At 36.9% G+C, this 12,212-nt stretch overlaps 2 protein-coding genes across 2 annotated transcripts; one reads left to right on the top strand and one right to left on the bottom strand.

Annotated features, from left to right (window-relative positions):
- Positions 1-392: 392 nt before the first annotated feature.
- On the bottom strand, positions 393-4,412 carry LOC111479791 (inosine triphosphate pyrophosphatase). The gene is made up of 8 exons (XM_023124648.1): positions 4,178-4,412; positions 4,022-4,086; positions 3,833-3,896; positions 3,736-3,745; positions 3,305-3,336; positions 3,081-3,193; positions 934-1,010; positions 393-793 (listed from the first exon to the last, which is right to left on the bottom strand). Exons 1-8 carry the CDS (start codon positions 4,314-4,316, stop codon positions 679-681), a joined length of 615 nt encoding a protein of 204 aa, XP_022980416.1. The 5' UTR covers positions 4,317-4,412; the 3' UTR covers positions 393-678.
- Positions 4,413-7,088: 2,676 nt separating this feature from the next.
- On the top strand, positions 7,089-11,623 carry LOC111479653 (receptor-like protein kinase 2). The gene is made up of 2 exons (XM_023124433.1): positions 7,089-10,309; positions 10,985-11,623. Exons 1-2 carry the CDS (start codon positions 7,417-7,419, stop codon positions 11,482-11,484), a joined length of 3,393 nt encoding a protein of 1,130 aa, XP_022980201.1. The 5' UTR covers positions 7,089-7,416; the 3' UTR covers positions 11,485-11,623.
- Positions 11,624-12,212: the final 589 nt, after the last annotated feature.

Here is a 12,212-nt window from a genome sequence, read left to right as displayed (position 1 = left end):
AAACAGATGGCATTAGGCAACTGGGGTCTCCAATGAACAGAGCAGAAAATGATATCATGAAAACAGTGGTGAGTATTAATTTCCATCATGGATGATGGAAAAACAAATAGGGAAGCATGTGAGTTGGGCCCATTTGGCTACTGCTAGGTAGTAGGGACTGCAAACGTAAATCCGTACTATAATGGGCCCATTTCCATTTCTGGGCCCAAAAGTTTTCCCAAATGGATATGAACAAGGAGACACTAAGTAGAAAGGATGAACATTCCCTTTCAGTTGCAAATGCAACTCCTCAGCCTCAGACATGCACTTTAAAGATGCTGAGTTGTTGTCTCCCCATTCCATCCTAACCTCTCTTAATATTTCTCCCAATCTACTGCATTGAAAGCAAGCTATGCTTTATAACAATTATCGATGTTTTTTCTTCTCTTTATCCATCTTCTAGCCTTTCATTTATGCATAAATAACAATTATTGTTGCAATTTAGATGAAAAAACTATTCTCGTTTATCACATCTGACACTGTGATTTCTAAATTGGAATTTTAGAAGAGCATTAAAGCCAAAACCCATCATGGCAACATGGCTTTCAAGCTCCAACGATCAGCACAGAAAATTCTAATTATCACACTGCAAAAAGTTTGTAAATAGTCTGTTATGACAGGACAAGATAGAGAGAACCTTTAGTCTTGGATCTGGTAGGTGTAATTAGCTTCAGCAAAGTGAGATTTCACCAGTGCAAGAGCACGGTAGCGATGAGATATCTTGTTCTTTTCTTCCTTGGACATTTCAGCATACCTATGAAATAAAGTAGAATCATAAGATGTTGCAGACCTTTTATTTATAACTTGATCGTATTTGTTGTAGTATGATTCTACAATGAGAGGGAGGGATAGATAAGTGATTCTTCAATGAGAGGGAGGGATAGATAAGCTTACGTTTGATCATAGCCATCAGGTTGAAAAATTGGATCCCAACCAAAATCATTAGGGCCTCTCGGAAGAACAATTTTTCCCTAATAGAGCATGTAATGAGGACAAATTTTTAGTGCAACAAAGGAAGAACCCAGAGAGAACTCATTTTCATACAGTGTTATTTTGAGAACAAATTTTTCTGAGATCAATGAGTGAAAACTAGACAAATATGTATAAGAAGAAAAGGAAGTGAATAAGGAATAGCATCATCGTCCGAGCAACAATATTCAAATACCAGTGATTAATCTGTAGCTACCTGTGTTGGACAAAAGAATTATAGGTCGCTTCGTTGTCCTATCACTACATGTTCTTGACTGCCAATACACCCATGGAATGGTCTTTGGCAACATTTATGCAACCACTGAATTTAAAGTGATCTCGAGTTGATAGCTTCTTCTTCTCCTTCTGGCCTTGATTTACAGACTTCTCCAACAACGGAATCCATTTGTTCATCTCTTATAAAAAGAATTGTTCTTCATTAACTACCAAAAGCTGCAACTATCTGATCTTACACTAGTGCCCAAAATTATTTCCAATCAAAGACTTGTATGTATGTCCCTAGAACCAGAACTTATCCTGAACTCCCAAATTAGACCCTTTAGAAGCATAACCTCACTAAGTTGTGCACTCTTGGGATGGTCAGTAGATCGCTATCATAAAAAACCTTGATTTCTAGCCGTCATACTTGCACTTCAAAACTAATGCTTCCATCCATTTGCCTTAACCACGCTTCTCTTCTCTTTGTTCTATCATATCCAAACTAAATAGCATTGATATATACATTACCCAGCCACAATGTAAAATTCACAACCTCATATTAGCATTGACATACTCAATTCCCAGCTGCAACTATCTGTTCTAACACAAGCCCAAAATTAAGTCCGATATGGACTTGTATGTACGTCCCTACAACCAGAATTTGCATTGAATTCCCAGATGGTCAGTGGATTACTAGCATAAAAACTGGAATCTCTAGCCTTCACACTTGCACTCACATTAGCGTTTCCTTCCCTTTACCTTAACCACACTTCTCTTCGTCAATATGCCAATCAACTTTTATTCTCTCTAAACCAAACTAAATAGCATTGATATACTCAATAACCACCCGCATTATAAAATCACTACTTCATATTAGTGTCAAGTTTTTCGACATGGGGAATGAAAACTTCTATTTCATTCTCATTAACTAAACTAATGCTTCCTAGTGACAACTTATGATATTCATATTAAATCTCTCTCCTCTTGATGATGATAATTGATTTGATGAAAGAAGAGGCATTATCATTTTCCTCCTTTTTCCATTAGCATTTAGATTTATCTCCACAAGGTTTCTTCTGTCATACGGTAAGAAACTAAAGGCATATTAGGGAGTGATTTTGAAATTGCTAAATCATTTTTTTGTCAGGTTCAAAATCATTCCAAAACATGTCTTTAATCATTCAGAATCAATTTTGATTTTATGAAAATAATGTTTAAAAATGTAAAACAAACATCAAATTGATTTTGAATCATTAAAAGTATGTTTTGGAGGGATTTGATCATGACGGATGTAATTCACAAAATCACTCTCTAACATGTCCTAAGAGATCTTGTACAAATAACTTGAGCCCAATATGACCTATCAACTCATCCAATATGACCTATCAACTCATCTTAAGAATCCAACATTGAAATCTCATGTAGAAGGTCGAGGTTCTTCTTTTGGTCAAGTAAATTACTATATGTCTACAAAATTCAACTTCTAAACATTGTATTTAAAGAGAGAAAGAAAGAAGAGGGAGACTCCGGTGAGGGAATTATAGAGGAAATGTATTTTAACATGGGCATTGGGAGAGAACAAAGCCTCTCAAATGGGGATACGTAATTTTCATCTTTTACAGGCAATTTCAATAGAGCATTTCCTTTCAATATATGGGGCCTGTCAATTTGACATACTAAAGGGTATAGAGTAGGCCCCCATCTAAAAAGGATATGCTTTCCAGCAAAAGAAAGAAGTCATTTGAAGTAATTCAAAGATTAAACTTAGAATAAAATATCCAAACTTGTGAAATTAGTTTGAATTGAGATAATACAGCTAATACTGCTAAGTGGGAAACTGTAGAATTTCATACCGGAGTATTGCCCACAAATGTGATGGGTTCAGCTTCAGGCCCAAGAGAAAATGAAAAGATGCAAGAAGCATATGCTGACTTGTCCTCATATGCCACCAACAAGTTGTTCAGACCTGAAAAAGAGAGACGTAAGCGACACTTGGTTGCAATGACCAGCGTATATCACTGCCACTAAATAAAAGAAAAATGGTGAAGGGAAAAGCTAGTATGAAGACAAGTACGACCTTCATGACCAATCTTCTCCAGGAACCACTTGCTGCACAATTAAAGCCACCAGATGATTAAAAACTTAATACACGTCTTCTGCAAACTCAGCTGAGATGCATGCGAAAACACACTTGGATAGGTCTCAATGAGTTTTGTTGAATTAGAAATGGAGAAAAAGAAGTAGAGATAAATTTGTACAGAGGGAAAACAATATTATTTGAGTAATTAGGGGAATCAAATTCTAGTTCTTCCGGGATGTGCCATCCTTGGACAGAGAAAGGCCCTTTTCTCCCTTGAATCCTTCAATTGTTGAATTCTTCTATAACTTTCTTTATATATATATATATATATCTATATATATAATGACAACATAGATATGGTTCAAGTAACATGTGAATAAGAAATAAAGCTTCACCTCAGAAGGGGCATTGATAATGAAGCAACTTACATGTATGGCCCTGAAAAAGAGAGATAAACATGTTAATGATTTGAACATATACGCTTGGAAGGGGAAGAGATTTTCAAAAATGAAAAACACTGAATACCTGGTAGACCCTTCAAAGCATTAAAGCAGAGGCATGTATCTTCCACAAGAACCGGCCCGTTAACCTTCCATTTATCAAATCCGGCAACTCCAAATCAGTCAAAAAAGATAAAATAACTCCTCTCTTTTGTTTTGATTCATCTGAAGAGTGATTCTTAATCGAATGACGAAAATGTAAAAGAAAGTGCACCTGAATAGCTGCCAATCGAGCTTTCTCTTTCGATATATCTTCTGGTTCGCCTTGCAACTCCGGCACTGATTATAATAACCCAACAACAATAAAAAAATGCTCAAAAGATCAAAAAACTAGGATAAAGTAAGAGAGAAAGAGAGAGCGCGAGTATACAATCAAGCTTGAGAGACCGAAAAGGAACGGAGTTGCCCAAGATTGCTCGAACTTCCTCGAGCTTCTTGGCGTTGCCGGTCACAAATGTCACCGGCCGAGGAAGCACCATTCCAATTCTTGAAGCAGCAACTGTTGCCATTCTGCTTCAGTTGCTCTGATTCCCGATGACGAAGAACAAATTATTCAGCTCAAGGCGCCAATTCTTACACCCTAATCTAGGACGAGGGTTTTTCAACCTATATTTTAATTATTTTAGCGCTTACAACAGTTTTTCAGTTTTTTTTTTTTGAAATTTTTTTAGAATCTCTATTTGATAAATTAGGATTAAAATTTATTATCAAGGCGCCAACTAAGCATACCTTCCTTTTTCGGTAGCTCAATCATAAAAATTTCATGGTTAAGCGACTCATGTTGGTATGTGGGAATTGTTTTCCCTCTTAAAGATAATGAATTCGAATTTTGAATCTCGAGCATAAGTCGTTACAAATAGTATCAGAGCGGTACATATCCCAGTAAGATGTAGACTATAAATAAATGACTCTGTGTTAGTGTTTGAAAAATAGTCTTCACTCTTATTAGAATAGGTAACGTGTCCATTGTGAAATCTCATATCAATTGAACACGGAAATAAATATTTTTTTTATAGGTGTGGGAAAGCGTCCGAGGGAAAGCCAAAAATTGTAATATCGGTGGGCTTCACATCACTAAAATTGGGCCCATTATAAACCTTCTAAAAGCCCAAATATTCACGCACAAATCGAGGCCCAATTGTGGTTAACTAATGGGCCAAGTATTTAGCCCATATAAAATATTTATATTTTTAATAAATGCCACGTGGAGAGATTCCACTTGGAGTTTCTCTAGGCAGTGACCCTTGAATTTAGGGAGCATTTAGGACGACAAAGCACCATCGTCAAAATATATTTAATTGTCGGTACTTTATAAATTATAACTATTTAATGGTTTAAATATTATAATTTACACGTAATCCTCATTAAATATTTAATTATTTATTTCAATTTGGTCCTATAACAATTCAATTTTGTAAATATTTTAATTCAAACATTATCTTTAATTATTTAAGTTGTCATCATTTCTTACCATAATTTGTGGAGTGATGTTTTAAAAGTCGATTTTTTTAAAATAATATTTACAAATCTATAAATCAAATTAAGATATATTAATTAAAAAAATTATATTCCTTTAATATTTAATCTTCTATGGTATAATTATTAAACTATTTTCTTTTATTAAAATTATATTTTAAAATATTTTATGAATACAAATTATTATATATTAAACATGACTTTAGGGGTTGTATTTATTTTTAATTTTAATTAAAATTTGAATGTCACGTGAAGGGGCCTAAAAATGAGGAAAACATTGTCTTTTCGTCGAAGGCTTTGAGCAAAAGTTACAATGTCACTCTACCAGACACTCAATTATTATTCAAATTTGTTTATTTATTTATTTATTTATTTATTTATTCTAATTTTCTATAACCTTTCAATTCTTTTGATGAATGTGAGTTGTATGATTTGATTCTTTACTTAGGATTTGATATTTCACGTGAGTTTCACGTGGGTGGGATATGGTTATAATTTGCTTGCGAATGTGATAAATGGGACCGTTTTTTTATTTTTATTTTCTTAAAAAGGCGGGTGTATATTTCGGAAATTTTGTTTGTTACTCTAAACATTTATATGCGTTTATTTAAATTTACATTTTTAAATATTTATAAAGTATATATTTTTACAAATATGTTTATTTATTTATTTTAAATTTTTGCTGCTAATAATTAATCAATCCGGAGTAAATGAGACACCTGAATAAATGAACCGGGATCATATATGAGAGAATCTTGATAATAGGATATCTAATAAATGCTAAAAATAATTAAGTCATTATCTATACAAAAAAATATGAACGTTATTTTTTGATAACTCGATCATAGAAATTTTATGGTTAGACGTGTTTTAATTGGAACAATTCTATGTTTTATTATATTTTAGGAATTTTATTGAGATTCATGTGAGGTGGGACAAAATATGCTGGAACAACTCGTGTTCGTCTTTGGAGATAGTTTTTACTCTTAAGAAACGAGAAGTAGGTAACCCCGAGTATGTCCCAGGGGGATACGAGGGAATGTCGAGGTCATTAGGTGTGAAATCCAAAATACGAACATGGGTTGTTACAAATGGTATTAGAGCAATGCATCTCCTAGTAAGACGTGATTCGAGGACGAACCAACATGAAAATCTATGGGCGAAGCTAGTGGGCAAGTGATACCCGAGTAAAAATTGTACATTAATGAACTGAGACTATATCTGACAAGAGAATTATCGAGGAGATGCAATAAAATGTTCATTAAAGTGGACCTTTTAAGAACATATTTATTAAAATAAACAAAAGTTGAAAAAATTAAGAATAAAGATTTGAAAGATAAAATAACCAACAAAAACTAGAAGTAGAGTAAGTCAAAATAATATTTAAATTTGCTGAATTATTATTATTATTATTTGTTGGGGGTAGAAATGGAATTTAACAAACTTGCATTACAATTCAAGAATCTACTCAACATCAACGTCGCCTAGTGTTTATAAACGGATTCTTAATTTTCCCGCCTTTCTGATGCATCAATTATGCATGCACGAATTTGGACCATCTGATCATTTTTGCTCGTTAAATCCAACGGCTCAGATTGCGACTCTCATAATTAGTACATTTATTTAAATCATGCAAACCTAGGGAAATGGCAATGTAAATTATTTATTATAATTCATTTTACAATTTTAGTATTTCTATAAAATTTAAAAAATGTGGATATTTTGTGTAAAATAGAATTTTATCAAATTAAAATTTTAAAAATAAATAATTTTTAGATATAATTTTGGTTTCTGGAGCGAAACGAGCAAGCAAATAAGAAGCAACAATGGCGGGCGTCGGCTATCTTCTTCACCACTGCAACTCCAAGCAGTTCATCTCCCTCCTCTCTTTTCGTGCCCAGTTTTTCAATATTCAATTCTCTCTCTCTGCCCTAGAGAGAGAAAAACCGAAAACAAGCATCCAAAGCGCGGCGTGGGTAGTGGGTTTGGTTTTGATAGTCTCAAGATAGTGCTCGTTAATCTTTATTTTATTGGTTTCGGTTTTGATTGATCGCCATTGATAGTTCTTCGAGAGAAACGGAAAGAGGCTGCAATATCAATGATACGAGCCCGAGAAGAAGGGTTTGGAAATTGATGCAAATGTCGTCGATGCCATCTTCGAGACAACGTTACCTCTTCTTCTTGTTCTTGTTTTTGTTCTTCTCTGTTCTTCAATGCGTTTCTTATGTCTCTGCTACCAATGGCGAAGGCTCTCTGTTGTTTTCATGGCTTCGAAGTTCTGGTAGTAGTTCTCATTTCTCCGATTGGAACGTTCTTGATCCTAATCCGTGTAAATGGACCTCCATTTCTTGCTCCTCTCAAGGTTTTGTTACTGAAATTAATATTCAGTTTGTTCCTCTTCGGCTTCCTCTGCCTTCGAATCTCTCTTCGTTTCGATTTCTTCAGAAGCTTGTTATCTCCGGCGCCAATGTCACCGGGAAAATCCCCGATGATATTGGAAACTGCACGGAACTTAAGATTCTCGACTTGAGCTCCAATAATCTTGCCGGTTCTATTCCCGGAAGTATTGGAAATCTCCGGAAGTTAGAGGACTTGATTTTGAACGGAAACCAGTTGACGGGGAGCATTCCGGCGGAGTTAGGGCTTTGCTCTAGTCTCAAGAATCTCTTCGTTTTTGATAACTTACTGTCTGGATTTTTGCCACTGGACTTCGGAAAATTGGGAAATCTCGAAGTTCTTCGAGCGGGAGGTAACAAAGAAATCACCGGAGAGATTCCACCGGAGATTGGAAACTGCAGTAAACTGACATTGTTAGGACTGGCCGATACTCGGATTTCCGGCCGGTTACCGTCGTCTCTTGGAAGGCTTCAGAAGCTTCAAACATTGTCGATTTACACGACTTTGCTCTCCGGCGAAATCCCTTCCGATTTAGGTAACTGTTCTGAGCTTGTGGATTTGTTTCTTTACGAAAATAGTCTCTCTGGTTCGATCCCTCCACAGATAGGGGAGCTTAAAAAACTTGAGCAATTGTTCTTATGGCAGAACAATCTTGTTGGGGCAATCCCCAAAGAGGTTGGTAACTGTAGCAGTTTGAGAAGAATTGATTTCTCTTTGAATTACCTGTCCGGAACTTTACCTTCAACTTTAGGAGGACTTACAGAACTAGAGGATTTTATGATTAGTGATAACAATGTCTCTGGTTCGATCCCTGCTAGTCTTTCAAATGCCAAGAATTTGTTGCAGCTGCAATTTGATAACAATCAAATTTCTGGGTTGATTCCACCAGAGCTTGGGGCTTTGTCAAAGCTTACTGTCTTGTTGGCATGGCAGAACCAGCTTGAAGGAAGCATTCCTGAAAGTTTAGAGGGGTGTAGTAATCTTGAAGCTATTGATTTGTCTCATAACTCACTCACAGGTGCTATTCCTTCTGGATTGTTTCAGCTTCATAATCTCACAAAACTTCTGTTGATTTCCAATGATATATCTGGTTCGATCCCACCCGAAATTGGTAATGGCAGCTCGCTCGTGCGGCTGCGGCTTGGAAACAACCGGATTACCGGTGGGATTCCGAGAACAATTGGCAGGATGAGTAGTTTAGACTTTCTTGATCTCTCAGTGAATCGAATCTCCGGTCGATTGCCTGATGAGATTGGCAATTGCAAAGAGTTGCAGATGATAGATTTGAGCTATAATGCTTTAGAAGGTCCCTTGCCTAGCTCTTTGGCATCTTTGTCTGAGCTTCAGGTCTTAGATGTTTCATCAAATCGATTTTCGGGTCAGCTCCCGGGGAGTTTCGGGAGTCTTGTTTCTTTAAATAAGCTTGCTTTGAGAGCAAACTTATTCTCGGGATCGATACCGGCATCTCTCGGGCTATGTTCAGGTTTGCAACGGCTCGATCTTAGTAGTAACCATTTTACAGGCAACATTCCAGTGGAGCTGGGACGGCTTGATGCTCTTGAAATTGCTCTTAATCTCAGCAACAATGACCTCTATGGGCCAATCCCACCTCAGATATCTGCACTTACTAAGCTTTCAGTTCTTGATCTGTCAAGAAACAAGCTCGAGGGGGACTTGAAACCGCTTGCAGGGCTGAGTAATCTGGTCTCTCTTAATATCTCTTACAATAACTTCAGTGGTTATCTTCCCGACAACAAGCTTTTCAGGCAGCTAGCACCAACGGACCTGACTGGCAATGAAAGGCTCTGTTCTTCGATCAGGGACTCATGTTTCTTAATGGATGGATCAGGACTAACAAGGAATGTAAACAACGTGAAATTATCTCATAAACTTATGATAGTAATTGCCTTGCTCGTTGTTTTAACATTTGTTCTGATAATCATGGGGATTATAGCAGTGGTTAGAGCAAGAAGAACCATAATTGATGATGATGATTCGGAGCTAGGGGACAAATGGCCTTGGCAATTCACACCATTCCAGAAACTAAATTTCTCTGTGGATCAAGTTCTAAGATGCCTCATAGATTCAAATGTGATTGGAAAAGGATGTTCTGGGGTTGTTTATCGTGCTGATATCGGTAACGGCGAGATCATTGCGGTGAAGAAGCTATGGCCAACGATATCAACTGCCAGCCATGAGTATACCGATGACAAAACAAGGGTTCGGGATTCCTTCTCAACGGAGGTGAAAACTTTAGGCTTGATCCGTCATAAGAACATTGTTAGATTCCTGGGTTGTTGTTGGAACAAAAACACAAGGTTGCTCATGTATGATTACATGCCTAATGGGAGTTTGGGAAGCCTCCTCCATGAAAGAGGAGGAGGGGATGATGCCTTGGACTGGGCACTTAGGTACAAAATTTTGCTTGGTGCAGCACAAGGCCTTGCTTACTTGCACCATGACTGTGTCCCTGCCATCGTTCACAGGGATATCAAGGCCAATAATATTCTCATTGGCCTGGATTTTGAGGCTTACATTGCTGATTTTGGCCTTGCCAAGCTTGTCGATGAAGGTAATTTCGGTCGTTCCTCCAATACAGTCGCCGGTTCTTATGGATACATAGCTCCTGGTAAGCCATTCTTCCTTCAGTTCTTGTAGTTTTTTCTCTGATCATCTTTATTTCATATCAAGTAATGTCTATATCCAGTCTTTACTTCATGAAACTTTACAACTATCCATTTAAGTGTCAAGATCAAAGATGTTATTGGATCAAGCCAACCCTCGTGCATAGTCTATTGTTCTCTCTTTTCCCCCATTTCGTCTCATCATTATTGTCTATAATGATAAACTATGAGATCCCACCTTTATTGGAGAGGGGAACAAACCGTTCCTTCGAAGGATGTGAAAACCTCTTCCTAATAGACGCGTTTTTAATTGAGGTTGACGGCGATATGTAACGGGTCAAAGTGGACAATATCTACTAGCGGTGAACTTTGTCCGTTATAAATGGTATCGGAGCTAAAAACCGAGCGGTGTGCCAACGAGGACGCTGGACCCCAAGGAGGGGTGGATTGGGAGATCCTACCTCGGTTGGAGAGGGAAATGAAACATTCCTTATAAGGATGTGGAAACCTCACCCTAGTAGAGACACGTTTTAAAACCGTGAGGCTGACGACGATATGTAATGGGCCAAAGCGGACAATATCTGCTAGCGGTGGGCTTGGATTTGGACAGTTACACAAATATATCTTGGTTTTTGACTCGATATTAAAGTCATCCTTAATCAACTCTCTTTTCCTTTCAGAATATGGATACATGATGAAGATCACAGAAAAGAGCGATGTTTACAGCTTTGGTGTCGTAGTATTGGAAGTCCTAACCGGAAAGCAACCAATTGATCCAACAATACCAGAAGGGCAACATGTAGTTGATTGGGTGAGACACAACAAAGGAGTGGGCGTTCTAGACGCAGCCCTTCTATCCAGGTCAGAGTCAGAGATAGAGGAAATGGTGCAAGTTTTAGGCATAGCATTGCTGTGTGTGAACTTCGCCCCAGACGAGCGCCCGAACATGAAAGATGTCGCTGCCATGCTTAAAGAAATCAAGCAAGAAACCGACTCGAAGATCGACCTACTCGTTGAAGGGGGGAGTATTGATGGTCAAGAAAACAAGAGGCCAAAGGGGGTGTTAGCAATGACATCCTCTTCTAAACTGGGAATGGAAAGTGTTCGTGCCACAAGCGATGGTTTCAGCCTCTCTTCTTCCTCACTGATTTACCCATCTTCCTCCATTCCCAAAATGTGATTCAAGTGAAATTCTAAATGATTTTTTTTTTTTTTTTTTTAATTTCTTCACTCATTTTCTTAGTTACATCTTGATTTTGGTATTTGAAGATAATTATTGTTTTAAAACCCAATGTTTATTTTTATTTGTATAGTGGAGTTTCCTAAATATAATCATTTAACTTCTTAACTTTTTTTCTTTTTAATGTGAGATTCTAATCAACTCTATATGGGACGTGTTATTTATGGCCGCATGTCCATTTCAAACTCCCTTTTATATACTTTTATCTTAAATAGGCATGTTTTTTGTTATCTCAATATTGGGTATATTACTATTCACAAAAAACCATGTTCAGAACTAAAATTAAAATGTATCAAAATATATTACAGAAGAATACGACTGTTGGATGATGAAAGTCCCACATCGGTTAATTTAGGGAATGGTCATGGGTTTATTAATCTAAGAATATATTCTCCATTGGTATGAGGCCTTTTGGGAAGCCCAAAGCAAAGCCATGAGAGCTTATGCTCAAAGTGGACAATATCATACCATTGTGGGGAGTCGTGTTCGTCTAACAACGACTATTTGTCACTTCTTCCTATTAAGATTATGTGGTATCAAACCTGTTGTTGTCTAGTTTTTAGTTTATGACGTTGTTTTCGACCTATTTTCTCGTTCAGGTTTTTCAAAAAGAAATTAATTTTGAAAAAAATAAAACACAAAACAAAGTATTATTATCCATGGGAACC

This window comes from Cucurbita maxima, unplaced genomic scaffold (assembly GCF_002738345.1).
Source record: "Cucurbita maxima cultivar Rimu unplaced genomic scaffold, Cmax_1.0 Cma_Scf00005, whole genome shotgun sequence".
NCBI classification, from domain to species: Eukaryota; Viridiplantae; Streptophyta; class Magnoliopsida; order Cucurbitales; family Cucurbitaceae; genus Cucurbita; species Cucurbita maxima.
This window is presented reverse-complemented; position numbering and strand designations above follow the sequence as displayed.

Coding starts and splice junctions, on each gene's coding strand:
- LOC111479791 (XM_023124648.1), bottom strand. CDS start 4,316: ATGGCAACAGTTGCTGCTTCAAGAATTGGAATGGTGCTTCCTCGGCCG. Junction 4,087..4,177: donor TCGGTCTCTCAAGCTTGATT/GTATACTCGCGC, acceptor TATTATAATCAG/TGCCGGAGTTGCAAGGCGAA. Junction 3,194..3,304: donor GGAGAAGATTGGTCATGAAG/GTCGTACTTGTC, acceptor TCTCTTTTTCAG/GTCTGAACAACTTGTTGGTG.
- LOC111479653 (XM_023124433.1), top strand. CDS start 7,417: ATGCAAATGTCGTCGATGCCATCTTCGAGACAACGTTACCTCTTCTTC. Junction 10,310..10,984: donor TTATGGATACATAGCTCCTG/GTAAGCCATTCT, acceptor TTTTCCTTTCAG/AATATGGATACATGATGAAG.